Genomic DNA, 17,665 nt, shown 5'->3' with positions numbered 1-17,665 from the left:
TCTTTAAATTCTGTTTTATTTTTCAATAGTTCCTTATGTTTCCTATCTTCTCTAATTTCCATCCCTTTATTGTCTCTCTGTCTTTTAGCAATGCTTATTACACATTAGGACCACTACTAAGCACATAATTACCACACAAACATATAATAATTTTCAATAGACAGCATTCTGCACATATACAATCTCCCCTAAAGAGATCTATGAACTAAATCTCAATAATTAAGAAACCATGTATAATTTTTAAAGACTACTCAAAATTTTAAAACAGGGGCTAACAGAAACAAGGGAGCTTATGTAAAACAAAATGGCTTTGATCATCACGGGTTCAGCTGAAAAAAAAAAAAGAGCTTGAAAAGAAAATAAATGGAAGATTTAAAGAAAAATGAAAGTAGGTACCCATGGAATAACTCCACTAGCCATGCAAAAAGGTATGGCAAAATCAATATTATGTATTAAAATATTCAAACCCACGCTTACATTCTTTAACATGAAAATAAATGAATACACATACATATACATAATTTATTTGTTTATTGGAGATCAGAGGCATTCTTCAGAGGCATCATTTATATGCACGAGTAGTAGAAAAAGACTGCACTTTAAAATGGTTTAAGGAAACAGCAGCAGTATTACTACTGGGCAGTGTCTGCAATTATTCTTTACAATGGCCCTCAAAATACTCAAGAACAAGCCTGTGCATATCTCTCCCAACAACCTTATCTCAAACGTGTGCAAAATGTCTTTTTAAATTTAATTAAACACACATTCTCAAAACTATGTGTATGGGGGCTGTGGATATGGCTCAGTGGCAGAGCACTAGCCTAGAAGGCTCTGAATTTGATTCCCATCACTGCAAACAAACTACACACATGTACATACACATGTACACACATATATGTATATGAAAACTTCAGGAAAAAATTTCAAGGCATGACTTTTCATAATTTATCCCCATTTTTTTTGTAAATTTTGTCATCCTTACTCCTCCCCAAAATTATTTACTCTTCTGTCTAAATTTATATTTGAACCAAAAAATTCATCTTAAAGCATGTCTCAAATCTTGTCAATCACCTGGCAAAAACATTTACTATTTATAGGCTCCTTATTTTCCATAAATTAGTGTCTGAAAACTTTGGCATTGTAGAGAATGGCCTAGGTACACACAGGTCTGTCCTGTTTTTCCAATTTCACCTCCCAAATCTCCCTTGATAATCTCTAATTCATCCATCCACCTCTTTGCCATTTTCTTTCCTAACCCAGAAAATCCTCCTCCACGAGTGCTGGTCAGAGTTCTACCTATCTCCCTCATCCAATTTAATTATACTTTCATGAAGCTTTCTACACCAAAATAGTTTCTCCCTCAACCACATCATCTTCTCCCTTCCCTCCCTTCCTCTCTCCCTGTGTGATACTTTCTTCTATTGCTCCAATAGGATTGACCATATTCTACTTTTGTTACAATCATTTGACAAATGTCTTCCAATGTCAACACCCTTACAGCAAGACCCTATCTTCTTTAGCAACCATTTCTTTATTCCTAATTTACAATACTGAGTTTTGTGTGACTACTAAGGTGACGAAGGAAGTTCATAAACAGTATGCATTGTTTTCTAGTAGCATACCTCTGTTCTTTCCATATCAAATATGACCCACAAAATAATTCTTAACCATTGCCATGCTTACATTCCTTTAACATCATGTCACATTCATAGCAACTATCATGCACAAATGTGTTATGGAAAATCAAATTTCTGGGAAGAAGTAGACATTTCAAATGTCCAAAAGCCTTCAGTCTCCAATGCTATTAATACCCAATTTTTGTTTACAATAAATCTATGTTTAGAAAGCCAGAAAAAAATACTGCCAAATGCCAAGTATACTAACATGGCAGTCATATGCATGGTTATTCCAATAGAAAACACATTTAAAGACTGTTCAATACCATGGCCTGTATCTTCAATTTGTCTTTCTATTGCTGAATCCAAAGAAAATGGAAGAACATCAATTCATAATCGATGAACTAAGGCAAATATTGATGAAATTTCTTACTATACCACATTTCATCACAATGCCAAAGCATAACTAAGTTAAAAATTAACTCAAATAAAATGTGCACTGGTCCACATTCTCCTGGAAGTTCTACTACTGTATAAAATTCTTAAAGGACCATTCAATACATTTTCTCTTCCATCTGACATCCAGTATCCTGATTTTTGACATTATAATCCAGTAAGTATCTGTATTAAATTGTCTTCTCTGAAGAATTTGAAGTTCCCAATTGGGAAAATCACAGATCCTAGCCAAGGGATCTTGACTATATTAATTTGTTCCCTTAAGACCATAAAATAAACCATATGGACAAGAGTACATTTTTAAAATTACAAATAAGAAAAATATAATCTTAATTTTTAATGTAAGATAAAGTCACATCTCTCCTGCTAAACTTTTACTATTATGTTGCCTTGATACACAAATGTCCTAAGTGGTAAACCTGGAAAGAAAGGTATTTTTTTAAAACGAAATTGCACAGAGTCATTTCCTTTCTGCCCTGCTGGGGATGAAACTTGCACATACCAGGCAGGCACCACCACTATGCACATCCCCAGCCCCTCATGTTGCAATTTTAAAATTTTGGTTTAAGGGTGAAAAACTGGTGAAAGTAAAACGGTGTGGTCAAAGAGTTCTTCCCATAAAATCCTCAGTAGTGTGCATTTAAAAATATATCTCATTTAAGTCTAGATCAAAAAAACAGTTCTCATTTTTTTGTGTATGTCAGTATTTCTATAACTTACTGCAATATTTCTCAAAATGCTATCCACAAAGCGTCTGCTTCAAAATAGTTTGAAGCACCACTTTTCAATGCAGAGACCTCAAGACTCCACTCTAGCTCAGCTGGATCCGGATCCCTGGGAGTGAAGTACCAGAGCATGAATTTAAACCAAGTTTGCCCACAGTGATTCTTTCATTCAGCAGAAACCTACAGGATCTATCTGAAAATCATGCCTTGTTACATTCTCAACGTCGTATGTTCAAAAGAAAAGTTGACAAATGACTACTTCCAAAAATATCGTTCACTCAACAGAAACCCAAACCCATTTCCTAATTTCGTTGTGTTTCAGCTCAACTAACAAATCAAAGGGCCTTGCACCCTAAAAGGCTCGTGCCAAAGGCCAGTGGCACCCTCTGGGCACCTCTGGATACTGACCTCTGCTTTCCGTAGGTCAGTATATTGAGTCCTGTCAGCAGTCACATAAACCCTAAGTGACAGTCTCCTGGCCCAGCGGCCCCTACAGGGAGACCTGGAACGCTGGCCCTCTGGCTCACAGAGCCAGCAGGGCTCCGTCAGCACCTAGGACAGCGACTGGAGGAGCGGGGTGCGGGTCTACAGTCCTGAAGTCGGCCCTTAGACCTGGGAAACTGACTCGAGATACCTCTAGAACACACAGACCACCGCCCCTCGTCCTCCTTTCCAGCTGCCAGTATCCAGCAGAAAGAAGGAAACCTTAAGTACCTCTTACCTAGAATATATGAGCCACCCCCACACCTCGCCTCTCCCGGCTTCCTCGGCGCCTGTTGCTAAGGAGGCGAGACTGCACTCTGGAAGCCCCGCGACCGGGTGACAGCCCGCTGGAGGAGCTGCGAGCACCAGGCGGCGGGGAAAGCCGGGCTCCAGGCCAGCCTGGGACCCCTTCCGCAGAAAGGGCGCCCCCTCCGCGCGGCTCGGACGCCAGCTACAGCGACGCCCCCCGTGCGCACCGGGCGGTGGAGGGAACCTGAGGAGTAGGACGCCGGTTCCCGGGAGCGTGGTTCGCTCCCCGGGCCCGGGAAAGCCCAGGCCCGGCTCCCAAGGCCTCCGGCCGGTATTATGGTCTTATGGGCCCAGATGGCAGAGAAAAGGCTCAGGGACAGCCTCGGGGAGAACAGGCACTCACCATGTTGACTTCAGAAACCATGTCGATGCTGGCGATGTCGATGTTCATCCCCACACAGACTGGGGGACCTGCGGGAAGCGCATACACGGTGATCAGCGGGGTTCCGGCATGGGGTGCAGGTGTCTCTGAGGATGGGGGACTATCGAGGTGTTTGGGAGGTGGAAGGGGGCGCAGGTGAACTCAGGCTCCGCCGCAGCTTAGCGGATGCGGCCCCCGCCTCCCTCCTCCACCCAGGCAGCCAACGCGGTGGGTCGCGCTTCCCGCAGCGGCCGCGCGCATCCCACTTACCCCCGAAGTCGGGTCTTAAGCGAATGTCGTAGCCTTTCAACAGCTTGTCCACCGTCTCCTTCACAAAGGACATGTTCCCGGGATCGTTCACGCTGGGGGAAGAGGGAGAGGGGGCCACAGAGAACAGGGTCAGGCGGCGACTCACCCGCCAGCGCCCGGTGCGCACACCGCGCGCCCTGCCCGCTGCCCGGCCCGCTTCCCGTCAAGCCACCCGCGACCCTACCTCTGGGCGCAGCAAACCACTGCCACCAGCACCGGGGCCGAGAAGATGCCAAAAAGCCTTCCTCCCGCAAAGCCCCACATCCCTCCGCCGCGCCCCGGCACGGGGGAGGGGGCGCCCCGCCGCCGTCGCGACCCGCAGCCGGGGCTGCTCCTGCTGCTGCCGCCGCCGCCGCCGCGCTGGCCCGGAGCGGAGGAGGGCGGAGGGGGAAGGGGAGGAGGGAGGGGGAGGAGCGGGCGCGGGAGCGAAGGGAGGGGGAGGAGCGGGACGAGCTGGAGGCGGAGCCGGCCGCGCCGCGCACCCGGCCCTCCCCCGCGCTCGCTCTCCCAGGCCGGGCGGCCCCGGCCCTAAGCGCCCTCTCCAGCCTCGGCAGCCGCCGCACGGGACTCGGAGCGCGGGGACAGTGAAGGTGCAGCAGTCCGCGCGGGCGAGCCACTGCGGGTGGGAGCCGCGGCTGCGCGGCGCCAGGCAGGGCGGGATCCCAGCTCCTCTGGGCTCCCTGCGGCGGGGCAAGGGAGGGGACCCGCAATCACAGTAGTTGCGGGTAGCGGAGGCCAAGGAAATGCTACTCTCAACCCCCAGCCCCCAGCCTGACCCCCTCACCACGAACCCCGCCCAGCTGCAGGGCAGCGGGAGAGCCGGGTGGGGGGGGACTGCACTACAGCGCATCTGCCGGTGGATTACCCCCGGCAGCGTCCCGAGGGACTACGGAGCCCTGGGAACCCCAGGAAGCCCCCTCCTCACCTGCTGGGCTCAAAGCCTCTGGTCCCCAGGTCCCAGGAAAGCCATATTGGCAGCAGGAGGGCCAGGAGCCGGGAGCACATGGCGCTGCTCCTCTGGCCTAGACTGGGTGGGATCCGCTCTTCCCCAGCCACAGAGCATTCAACCCGCGACGTGGGGATCCCCGCCCTACCCCACCTCCATCCGCCCCGGGCTTTCCCGTCTGACCCATCTTCCAGCCCTGTGTATGGCGGCTTGATTATTTATTGATAAAATATGACCATTTTTTTAAAACTCGGTTCCTTAAACTATCCCTATCGCCTTCACTCCTAAACATTTCACTTGAGCACGGAGTCCTTCCTGCTCACATAAATAAAATTATAATAAATAGTGAGGAGAAACCTGGATGTACGCATTTTATTATCAATAAGCTGAAAATCAAATCAGACCTAGAGACCCTGTGCTGTCATTCCAGGCATGAGAAAAAGAATGAGCCTTTCCTGGTGCCGCCCAGAGCTGTCCGTGGTTCTTAATATAAAGCAAGGATCCTCCTTTTCCCTGTGACAGGTTCCTTCCCTTGACTCTGGAAGAAGGTAGGCATGCTGGCCAAAAGCAGACACCAGGCCTACCCTGTCTTGGGTACCACTACTGTGTACCTAAGGGTTGTCTGCTTGCCCAAGGCCACAGGTTGCCTAATTTTCTTTACTGAATAATCCTCAATAAAGTTTCTCTCTACCTCAGACTACTAATGTTGAGGTAAATGGTTACACAATCCTACCGCAGTCAACCAACAAACCCCACAAATCAAGCTCAATTTTTGGGTTCTATAGACTTCAGGCTGTTCCCGCATTTAATGAATGGTTAATAACAGATAACTACTTCCTGGTATTGACTCATTTTTTTTTTAAATAAAGCTTTTCTTTTCTATCATGGAGAATTTATATAGATAAATATCTAAATGTAGACTTTTATTCCCAAGTTGGCATGTTTCTATGCATTAATTTTAAATATCTTTGCCTTTTCTAAAAATCAGCAATTTTATTTTTGGAACAGTAAATGTGACTGCAGTACCTGAAAGGTTCAGAGATAAATATAGCTCCCCAATTATTTTCTGGAAAAGTCTATTCACAAGTGCTTTACATTCTGTGTCCTGTTAATGTTCAAAAAAATTACCTCCAAAATGCTATCTCTAATATCTCACACATACAGGCACACAGAGACACACACATTCGTGGTTTAACCTATTTCTACTATTTTCTTTTGTAAATTTTTTATTGTTTTGGGGGTACACTGTGGCATTTACAAGAGTTTTTATAATATATCAAATATATTATACTTGAATTCACCCCCTCCACCATTCTTCTTTATCCTCCCTCTTCCCATTCCTGGAATAGTTTCAACAGGTGTTATCATTTTTCCATTTACATACATGTATACATAGTATTTGCACCATATTCATCTTCCTACACCCTTTCCCCTACCACTAGTACCAACCCCTTCCCCAGCAGAAACTGTTCTGCACTCCTGTTCCCCGATTGTTTAAGATAGCTACACAGGAAGTTTTCTTGTGACACTTACATGTATATATGTATTAAAACCCAAACTGGTTCATCTCCTCTATGTTTTAGAGAAACCCTGCTGGGAATCATGACTAACAAAACTAAACAATGATAATAAGGCATTTGAATAAAACCAACAATATAGCAAGAATTGTCTCCCTCCCTTTTGTTTTATATGTCCTAAGTCTGGCAAAACACATGGTAAATGTTATTATCCAGTCCTATACCTCATGGATCTCCTTGACTTCCCCTCTCTGAGGGACTGTTTGCTTTACTTCCCACCTCAATTGCTGCCTTGACAGCCAGTTCTGCAAGAGCTCTGGTCAGTGAACATGGAAACAAGACCTCATACCTGACCTCAGGTCCATAGCATGTGTCTCTCACTTCCCACTGCCTAGCTTCTCAACTGATATAGAGATCTACATTGCCACAGAACCTGTTTAGTGCTATCTAAGTGCCATCTGAAATTCCAAGCAAGTTAGAAGTCCATAGAACAGACCTTTGGTGAATGGAAGATAAAATGTTCTGAGACACAGTAACTGTTGACCTCTCAGAGTTGACCCTGTGAGATTGATTTATCAGCTAGGCTTCATACTCAGCATCAGCTTATCTGATAATAAACCCTACTATTTGCTCCCTCTCTTTCCAGGTCTCAAACCCCTTCTTCCTCACTTACTGTTATTCCACATCCTAATAATGTAGTGCCTCTTAAATTTTGCCTTGAATATATTTTCTGGGAAATCCAGTGACTCAACTGCAAGTCACTAAATGTATCACTTAATAAGCAATCTTTTACAAATAAGAAAAGCAAAATAGAAAGGAAGGACTTTGTTGGTGTACACAGGTGTAATCAATGTGTGGAGTTCTTAGACCCTCCCTCACACACTGGTGTACACTTGTTCATCGTGGTCATTGCCTAATCTGATTCTCCACCCACAACAAAGGCTGGACATGCAGGCCCTCAGTCCTCCTCCTGCCTCAGCTCCCTTCACATAGACTCCCTTTACAAGTCCCACAATGGATAAATTTTCATGACTGAGGAAAGAAGTCATAATAAAATAGTTATAAATGGTAGAAGAAAATTTTGGAGCTATTATGATTTGTTCCCCCAAAGGTTTATTAGTTATCTATGTCCACGGTATGGAGGGGTTGAGAGGTGGTAGAACCTTTGGTAAGTGCTTAGGTCACTGAGGGAGCTGACCTGAGGATTAGTACAGTTCACATGAGACCTTCGTTGGATCTTAGAGGAGCTATTGTTAAAGAGAGAGCCTTGCTCCTTGCTTGCTCTGGTTTCTTGTCTTGCTGTGTGATCTCTCCCTCTCATACACACACCCACCACTGTAATACCATCCACCATGAGGTCCTCACCAGAGAGGAGCCAGTGATGGCACCATGCCTTTGGATCTCTGAAACTGCAAGGTAAATAAGCCTTTTTTTCTTTATAAAATGTTCAACTGCAGGTATTTTGTTATACTAACAGAAAATGGACTGACACAAGAATTCTTAAGAGGAAGGAGGAAGGGAGAGAGTGAACTATCACATTATAACTTTACCTAGTCCATGTTTGTGCATTTTTGCAGAGATAAATGCCTTTCACCAAACTGCATTTTGTTCCAGCTTAATTGCCTAAAGAATCAACTGTTTAGCTAAACAGTATCAAAGTTTCTGACAATATATTTTAAAGCTCCTTGAAAAATAATTCAATCAACTTGAGGTAGAACATATGAGATGAAATGCTACATGTATGATTAGATGAGTCTTAACAAGTGTATAAAGTGGTATACATTTTCATCATCCCCACAGTCCCCCCCCAAACTTCCCTGTGACCCTTCATCTACATGCTACCTCCATTTCCAGACAAGCCCGGGGCTACACCCTGTCATTGTAGTTTTTAAATTTTTTGCCTATACTAGGCATTCTATATAAGTGGATATTATGCGTGGCATATGAAGTGTACCTCTGCAAAAATGCTCATGTATTTAAGGGTTGATCCCCAGCTGGTGGCATTACTTCCTAAAGTTGTGAAAACTTTAGGAAGTAGGGCCTAGTTGGATGAAGTAAGATACCGGGGTGTGTTAGGGGGTTAGTAACTTGTCCCAGGCTCCCCACCTCACCTCCTCCTCCTCCTCCTCCTCCTCATCGTCGTCGTCCTCCTCCTCCTCCTCCTCTTCCTCCTCCATGTTTTCCTTCTCCTCTCCTCTTATTTTTCTTCTTCCTCCTCTTCCTCCTTCTTCTCCCCTTCTTCCTTTCCTCCCTCCTTCTTCCTCCCCCCCTTCCTGGCTGCCATGAGGTGAGTATCCTCTGACATATGCCTTGGCAGACAACATGTTCTGTCTCACCACAGGCCCAGAGCTATGGAATGAAGCATGTGAAACCATGAGCTAAAGTAAATCTTTCCTCCCTTTATAGTTCTCTCAGCTATTTTGGTCACAGCTACAGAAAGCTAATTAACACAGTGGATTTATGCAGTATGTGCTATTTCCATATTGTGTGTCTGAAACCTAACCATATAGCTTCATATCTGTAGCATGTTCCTTTTTATTGCTGAGTAGTATTCCATTGTGTGGCTATTTCACAACTTGTTTATCAATTCATCTGTTGATGGACCTTCTTGGTATAGTTTAATTAATAGACTCTTACACAGATCTTTGTATAAACATATGGTTTTATTTCTCTTAGGTAATATCTAAGAGCAGGATGACTAAATCATAGAGTGGATGCATGCTTTGCTTTCTGAGGAACTACCAAAATATTCCAAAGTAATTGGAATATTTACATTCCACCAGCAATGCACGAGAACGTATGTGTGTTCCACATACATTCTCTGTACCCACTCTAGGGATTGATATCTCACTGTCGCTTTAATGTGCATTTGCCGGGTGACGTTTAATTACATGTAAGCATGTGTCATTTGCATATTGCTACTCATCTTCTTTTTGAAGGTGTAAGATTTTTTGCACATTTGAATGACATTCTCCATCTTTTTTATTGAGAGTTCTTTGTGAATTCTGAGTATGAGTCCCTTGTCAGGTATACATGATACTAAGATTCTCTCCCAGTTTGTGGCCTGCCTGTTTCTTTTTTAACAGCATATCTCAAAGAAAAGAAGATTTTAACTGAAAGGAAGTACAGTTTATCCATTCTTTGTCTTTTATGTTTAGACATTTGATATTCTACTTAAGATATATTTGCCTAATCAAAAGTTAAGATTTTCTTTATGTTTTTTCAATTCAGCATTATTATTTAATCTGTGATGTATTTGTAGCTACAAATTTAAGTTTTTTAAATTTGTTTGTTTTAAAGGGGGTTGGACTTTGAGCACATGATAGAAGCGAGAGCACACAAGGGAGGGGTGAGGATAGGTAAGACACCTAAAAAATTAGCTAGCATTTGTTGCCCTTAATGCAGAGAAACTAAAGCAGATACCTTATAAGCAACTGAGGCCAATAGGAAAAGGGGACCAGGAACTAGAGAAAAGGTTAGATCAAAAAGAATTAACCTAGAAGGTAACACACATGCACACAGGAAATCAATGTGAGTCAATGCCCTGTATAGCTATCCTTATCTCAACCAGCAAAAACCCTTGTTCCTTCCTATTATTGCTTATACTCTCTCTTCAACAAAATTAGAGATAAGGGCAAAATAGTTTCTGCTGGATATTGAGGGGGTGGGGGGTAGAGGAAGGGGGCTGAGTGGGTGGTAAGGGAGGGGGTGGGGGCATGGGGGAGAAATGACTCAAGCATTGTATGCACATATGAATAATAAAACAAAAAATAAATAAAGAGATTTAAAAATAAATAAATAAATAAATAAATTTGTTTGTTTTAGGATCCTATGAGTATGAGTCAAGTGTCTTTTCTTCCATATGTATGTTCAGTTATTTAGTCATGATTTGGCGAGCATAGTAGTCTTTCTTCCACTGAGTTACCCTTATATTCCTGTTGAAAGTCCATTGACTTCCTATGTGTGGTTTGACTCTTTTATTTACCCTATCCCCTTAATCTATTTGTATATTGTTAGACCTGTACATATGCTACCTTGTTTTTGCCCCTTTATTATTGTGCTGGATGGGGGTACATTGTGGCATTTACACAGCACCTTACAATGTATCAAATCTATCATACTTGAATTGTCTCCCTCTACAAATCTCCTTTATCCCTCCCTCCCCCGATTCCTGGAATAGTTTCAACAGGTATCATTTTTCCATTTACATAAACGTGTACACATTTCTTGCACCATATTCACCCTCCTTCACCCTTTCTCCATCACCTCCCCCCTCCCACTGGTGCCAGCCCACCCCACAGGGCAAGACTTGTTCTGCCCTCCTGTTCGCCAATTTTGTAGAAGGAAAAAAAAAGAAAAGATAAAATGAAAAACATGACATTTTAGCTTGTTTTAGATAAAGATAGCTATACAGGGAGTTTCCTTGTGCTATTTGCATGTATATATGTGTTGTAAACCCAGTTGGTTTATTTCCTCTAATTATGCTATTTTAATTAGCATGCCCGTAAATATTGAAACCAAGTAGCATAATTCATCTAACTTTCCTCTTCTCTAAAGTTCTTTTGCCTATTCGTTATCTTTACATTCTTAAATACATTTTAGCATGGTCTTTTTGGTTTCTAAGAAGAAGCATGATGGGATTTAGGCTATAAATGAGTCTAAGGAAATATTGAACCTTCCAATTTATGAAGACTTTATATATCTCTTCATTCATTTATATCACCTTTAATTATTTCAGATATATTCTGTGGTTTTCAGTACAAGAATGCTGCATTTGATTCATTACATTTATTCTTATTTTGTATTTTATCCTATGGTATATGATACTCACAATAATTCATCCCCCAAATTTTGTTGCTAATACATGGAAATGTGATTGACTTTCATATGTTGTAATTGCACACTGCAAGTTTGCTTAATGTGCCTATTATTTTAATAGAATTGTTTCTGGTTGATTCCTTAGGATTAGACTGAAGAGACATCACAATATCTGTGAATATGGACAGTTTTCATTTCTATCTGAATTTTTAAAATGAGTTTCCTTGCCTTGCAGTACAGGCTATAACCTCTAGTACATGTGAAATATAGAAGTGTGTACAAGTAGTGAGAGTGGACATCCTTGCCTTGTTCCAGTATCAGAGAAATGTCACTTTTTTCTTTGTTTTACATTTTTTTAACCATTAAAATCACCTTTTTCTTATTTTTCTTCATTTTTCATCCCCTTTTTTTCTCATGCCTTTTTTGCACTTCCTGGAAAAGTTCAATCCTAAGAAGAGGCAGTGCATGGGAAGTGTCTGGCATGCAGTGGGAGGGAGCTCTCAGGGATCTGTCTTGGGTGTCAGAGTCCAGGTAGTGTGAGGTAAGCATGAAGTGTCATAGCTTGAGTCTGTGAGCAAAGCACCATTTTGAGTTGAAGGCCTAGTTTAAAAGCCACAGCCAAAGCAAAGTGAAGGAGAAAGGGAAGGAAGGGTCTATAAGGCTGTCAGAGCCCACAGGAAATGAGAAGGCACTGATGTAGGCAATGCAACCTCATTTTGAAGTCACAGCCAAAGCACAGCGAAGAGGACATTCCATGGAGGGTTGGGCTGCTCTGCAGTCCAAGTTTCAGAGGGTAAGGAGAGTGTCCCTGCATCAGAGCTGCCCTGGGTGAGGGTCTATTCCCAGAGCGACAGAATGTCTACACAGGGTTGGTCAGGCTGGAGTAGGGGGTGAGAGCTCAGGCAGTGTGAGGAGGATGCCCCCAGCCCTGCAGATGGGCATGTGCAAAGAGAGATGGTTCACGCATCTGTGTGGAAGGTGAACCATCAGAAAAACAACCCAAATGTGGTAAGAAAGGCATCCACACATTGGGACGGCCCAAAGTGAGGAGTCAGAACTTAACAAAGGGAGGATAATGTTCGCAGGGAGTGGAGGAATCTGCAGCAACAAGAGATCGGTTATATAGCAGAGGATTGATCAAATAAGTCAAAATATTAAGGGTAATGGAAGCTAAGTTTCTCTCTGTTAGAGATGAGAGTTATAAAACTAAAGGAGCAATAATCCCTGTGTCATGAGATTATAATTTAATGTAATAGTGTGAACAGATGATTTTCAAGATATATACATAAATATACACATAAAAGTGTGTGTGCATGTGCACAGTTATGCCTTGTTGTCTATGGGGAATTGGTGCCAGGACTCCCGCAAATACCAAAATCTGCAGATACTGGAGTGCCTTATATAAAAAGGCTTAGCACTTGCATAAAACCTACACAAAACCTTTGGTATACTTCAAATCATCTCCAGAAGATTTATCATATCTAATAAAATCTGAATGCTACATAAATAATTATTGTACTCCATTGTTAAAGGAGTAACAAGAAAATGTTTGTACACATTTAGTACAGATGCAACTTTTTAAAAAATATTTTGATCACAGTTGTTGGTTGAATCTGCAGATGCAAGTAGATGCTAAGGGCTGATTATTTATATACACGTACACAAACACATACCCCAAGGTCTGACTGTGTACACATACACATACAGAAACACACACACAAACATACACACAATGCACCAAGGGCTGATTGTGAACACACATACACACATGCACACACAGTCTTACTATGTACACATACACATACGTAAAAGACTGGTTGTAGTTAAACATGCAGACACTAACTGCTGACTGTGTATATACACATGCGTGCACAAGGGCTGGTTGTGTGTATACACACACACTAAGGATTGACTGTGTATGCACACACACATACACCCCCCCCAAGGGCGGACTGTACACAACACACACACACACACACACACACACATTCTTTATTTACATTTACTAAGAGGATATAGAGACAGTGACAATTCAATAGCAATGACCATCCCCTGCACCCAGATCTTGGCCTCTTCATATAATTTTCTACTGAAAAGAACTGGGGATCCTATGAAAAATAGGCAGTTCTAGAGACAAGTAGAGAAAGTATGAGACTGGAGCATCTTCAGCTATAGCAAGAAAGTGTCAGTGTATGAAAGAGACAAGTATTAGTCAGCTTTCCATTACTTTAACAAATTCCTGAGATAATTAGCTTATGAAGAGAAAGAGTCTACAGTTATAGTTTGCCTTACAGTTTTAGAAGTTCCAGTTCAACATCAAGTAGTCCCATGGCTTTGGGCCTATGATGAGACACCACATCACAGTGGGAGCAATGGCAGAGCAAACTGCTCACCTTATGAACCAGGAAGTAGAAGAGAATGACAGGAAAGGGATCCCAAAAAACTCTGAGGGCACACCTCCAGTGACCTAAAGACCTCCCCTAAGGCCCTACACCTACATCCTAAAAGCTCCACTATTCCCAATAGCTCCACCTGTATACCCAAGCCACATAGACCTTTGAAAGACACTTATCCAAACCATAGCACATGTCAAAAAGTCACAAAATCTACCCTAAATGTATTTGTATTGCCTAATTCTAGGAAAATTTGAGTATAAAAATAAGTAATTGCAACAATAAATTATGACAGAAAAATTAGAGTTCATGAACATTGATTAATTAAACATTTGGTCATGAATAGTATATTTGCATAGCTTTAAATGTCTCCACAAAATACTTAGGGAATATAGTAACTTTAAAACATAGCTGGCAGCTACAATCTTAATCAAGCAACAATAAGAGAAAAGTTTTTTTTAATAGAATAAATCAAAATATGCATTCCAGGATTTAATGCAATGAGGTCATTACATTAGTTTTATAGCATTTGTAACAAAGATTCATAATCTGAATTTAATCATGAACAAACATCAGATAAATCCAAATTGAGATTTCCACATCTTACAGCCCTGTAACACATGAAAGTGACAAACCTGAGAAACTGTTCCAAGCAGAAGAAAACTAAAGATATGGGAAATCTTATTGCATGAGTGATTCTAAATTCAATCATTTTGCTATAAAAATATTAATGAGGAAATTGATTGATCTTGAGTGAAGACTGAAGATTGAATGTTGCTATTTCCTGATTTTTATGGTGGTATTATAACAACAGAGGAAAACCTATTTGCATATATGAAAAACACACTAACATTGATGGGAAAGATTTTCTGTAATTTGATGATCATTTCAAAGTAAAAAAGACAAAAAAAAAGCATGAAAAGTTTTCTGCAGAAGTCCTTGATCACACTTATGAAACATCAACTCCTAGTTTTCTGGAAAACTTTATAAAGAATGAGGTAGAATTTTTCAAATGCTCTTTTTATTGTGTTTATAGAAATATTCAAATGGATTCTTTCCTTTGTTTTTAAACATGGTGACACTAATTTTCAAATCTTAAGCATTCTTCATATTCCTAAGGTAAATATTTTCTCAATTTTATTTTGATTTCTAACCATGATTTATGTAGAAGTATGTTATTTATTTATTTTCCAATTATTTTTATTTTATTCAGAAATTATTTCATTACTAATTTCCAATTTAATTCTTTTCTGATCGGAGAATATGCTTTCTATAGTTTCAATTCTTTTAAATTTTTTGGGATAAAATTTTTGACCTATATGTGGTTTACCTTGATAACTGCTTCGTGTGTTCTTGGACAGATAGTTTATTCTACTCTTTGGGGATGGGGTGGTATATAAATATCCATTAGGACTAGTTGTTTTGTTACTAGGTGACATTCTGAGGAGGTCCCCAAAAGGGGGGGGTTTCAATTCTTGAGCCCCTTGTTGACACTAATCATGGAGAAGAATTTCTGAATGAACAAAACAAAAAAAAAGTAAGGAACTGACAGAGGTTTATTTAGTAAACAAAGTAAAGGACAGGGCAGGACACACTCAGACGTGGGTATAGGCACACCACAAAAGCAGCACAATGAGCATTCTATCAATGGGAGGATTTATGCTGGGAGAGTACCACAGGTTACAGTATTTTGGTGTTATTAGTTGAGCCCAGAGAAAACAAGTCTCCTCAGTTTGCTAAATTGGGGTCATTGTAAAATAGATGTTGATTCTTCTCAACAAATAAACAATGGGTTCACCAGGTGCTCCTTTCAACAGGTGTCTGTCCTTAAGAAAAGTATTTTTCTTTCTGTGATCCATGGAGTCATTTTAGCAAATGTCTTTTTCCAGGACAAGTGTCTTTCTGTAAGATATAGTTTCTTCTCAGGGTGTAATACTAATCTGGGCAAGGTCGGAAGTGTTGTTCTTCTAACTATTCTGCAGCTTGGTGAGGAAGCGTGACACCAAAGAGAAAGGCACGCGTGCTCCTAGTCAAGGTATGCATGAATAGTGTTTTTCTTAGTTCTTGACCCTTAATCCACATGCTTCATTTCCCCTGATATGTCCTACTTCAGGTTGACAGTGATGTTTGGATAACTTTCTGTTTTACCTATCAGTTTTATTTTTATTTCCTTCCTTTTCTCGCCTTCTTCATTTCTTGTTTTTCTCTTTAAATATCTGAAAACATTTGGACTAACATGCGGTAATAGTGCACATTAAGGGGGATGGTACAACATTCTCACACATGTAAGTAACACACACTGATCAAATCAAAATACGTAATGCTTCCGTCTCTTTATCATTACTTTGGGCTTGATGGATCTAAGCTTCTTCTTCTAGCTGCTCAAAAATCATGTACCTGTCTCTTTCAAAATATATCCCCTACTGCTCTGTAAAACACAAGAGCTCTATATTTCTAACCGTGTTTGGGTATACAATATCTAACCTTCCATTGTTACATCTCTCCCTATTTTTCCCAGTTTCTGTAAATCACCACTAAACATTCAGATAAACATTTTAATATCCACATATGAGAGAGGCTATGAAGTATTTGTCTATGTCTGACTCATTTCACTTAATGTTATGTCCTCCATTTCCATCCATCTGCAAATGATAGGATAAACTTTTATGGCTGAGTAATACTCCATTGTGTTTAAGTGCCTCATTTTCTTTATACATTCATCCACTGATGGACGTCTCAGTTGATTCTGTATCTTTGCTATTGTGAATAGTGCAACCGAGACATACAGACATCTCTTCAATATGTTAGTATCACTTCCCTTGGATATGTACTCAGAAATAGGATAGCCAGATCATATTATAAGTGTAGGCTTTTATGTTAATTTATTTACTTACTTTCTGTAGTACTGGGGTTTGAATTCAGGGTTTCCTGCTTGTGAGGCAGGTTCTCTACCCTTGGAGCCATGCCTCCAGTCCCCATGTGATAAGTCTAATTTTAGATTTTTGAGACACCTTCATACTGTTCTCCATAGTAGGTGTATTAATTTACATTCTCACCAACAGTGTATGAGAGCTCTTTTTTCTTCTCTTTGTTATATTTTCTTTCTCCCTTATTACTTTTCCATCTGTCTGTTGTTTTAATGAATAACTGAGAGGGGAGTGTTGGAATCTTTATATATCATTATGAATTTATCATGACTTCTTTCAGTTCTGTGCATTTTGTCTTTCAAAACTTTTATTAGTGCATAAATAATGCGGGATTATATCTTTTTGACAAATTTCTCTTCCTATTATTATTTGAAATTATCCTTTATTGCTGCTGGTGTTCCTTGCCTAAGTTCTGCTTTTTCTTGTTTTAAAATAAATACTCTAGCTCTTTTATGATAATGTTTTCTTTGACTTCAAACTATCTGATCATAATTAAAATCTTTCTGTGCACTCCATTAGTCAGACCATGCTGCTTTATTTGGTCTGACACTCTTTGCCTTTTAATTGGAGTGTCTAATTCAAAGATGTTTAATAAACAGTTAATGCAACCCACACATTTCATTTATTTCTAGCAGCCATATTAAAAAGTAAGTGAAAGCAGGTAGAATTCATTTCAACAACATATATTTATTTAACCCAATACATTCAATCTATTATGTTTCAATCTAAAATCAATAAAAAATATAAATGGGAGTCTTTTTCATACTAAGCATTCAAAATGAATTGAGTTTTTGAAACTTAGACA

General features: G+C 40.8%; 1 protein-coding gene across 2 annotated transcripts in view; it reads right to left on the bottom strand.

The window, feature by feature from the left end:
* Nucleotides 1-5,329, bottom strand: part of Gabrb3 (gamma-aminobutyric acid type A receptor subunit beta3) — a 229,922-nt gene extending 224,593 nt beyond the window's left edge. The window contains exons 1-3 of one of the 2 annotated variants that reach the window (XM_074062041.1): nt 5,185-5,329; nt 4,221-4,312; nt 3,933-4,000 (exon numbers count right to left, since the gene is read on the bottom strand). In XM_074062041.1, coding sequence (XP_073918142.1) covers nt 3,933-4,000; nt 4,221-4,312; nt 5,185-5,264 — 240 coding nt within the window. In that variant the 5' untranslated portion in view covers nt 5,265-5,329. Of the gene's footprint in view, nt 1-3,932; nt 4,001-4,220; nt 4,313-4,443; nt 4,605-5,184 lie in introns of those variants that run through there. The other variant, XM_074062040.1, reaches the window with a different exon arrangement.
* Nucleotides 5,330-17,665: the final 12,336 nt, after the last annotated feature.

This window comes from Castor canadensis, chromosome 19 (genome assembly GCF_047511655.1).
Source record: "Castor canadensis chromosome 19, mCasCan1.hap1v2, whole genome shotgun sequence".
Lineage (NCBI taxonomy): Eukaryota > Metazoa > Chordata > Mammalia > Rodentia > Castoridae > Castor > Castor canadensis.
The sequence above is the reverse complement of the archived record's forward strand: the minus strand, read 5'-3'. Positions and strand labels throughout refer to the sequence as shown.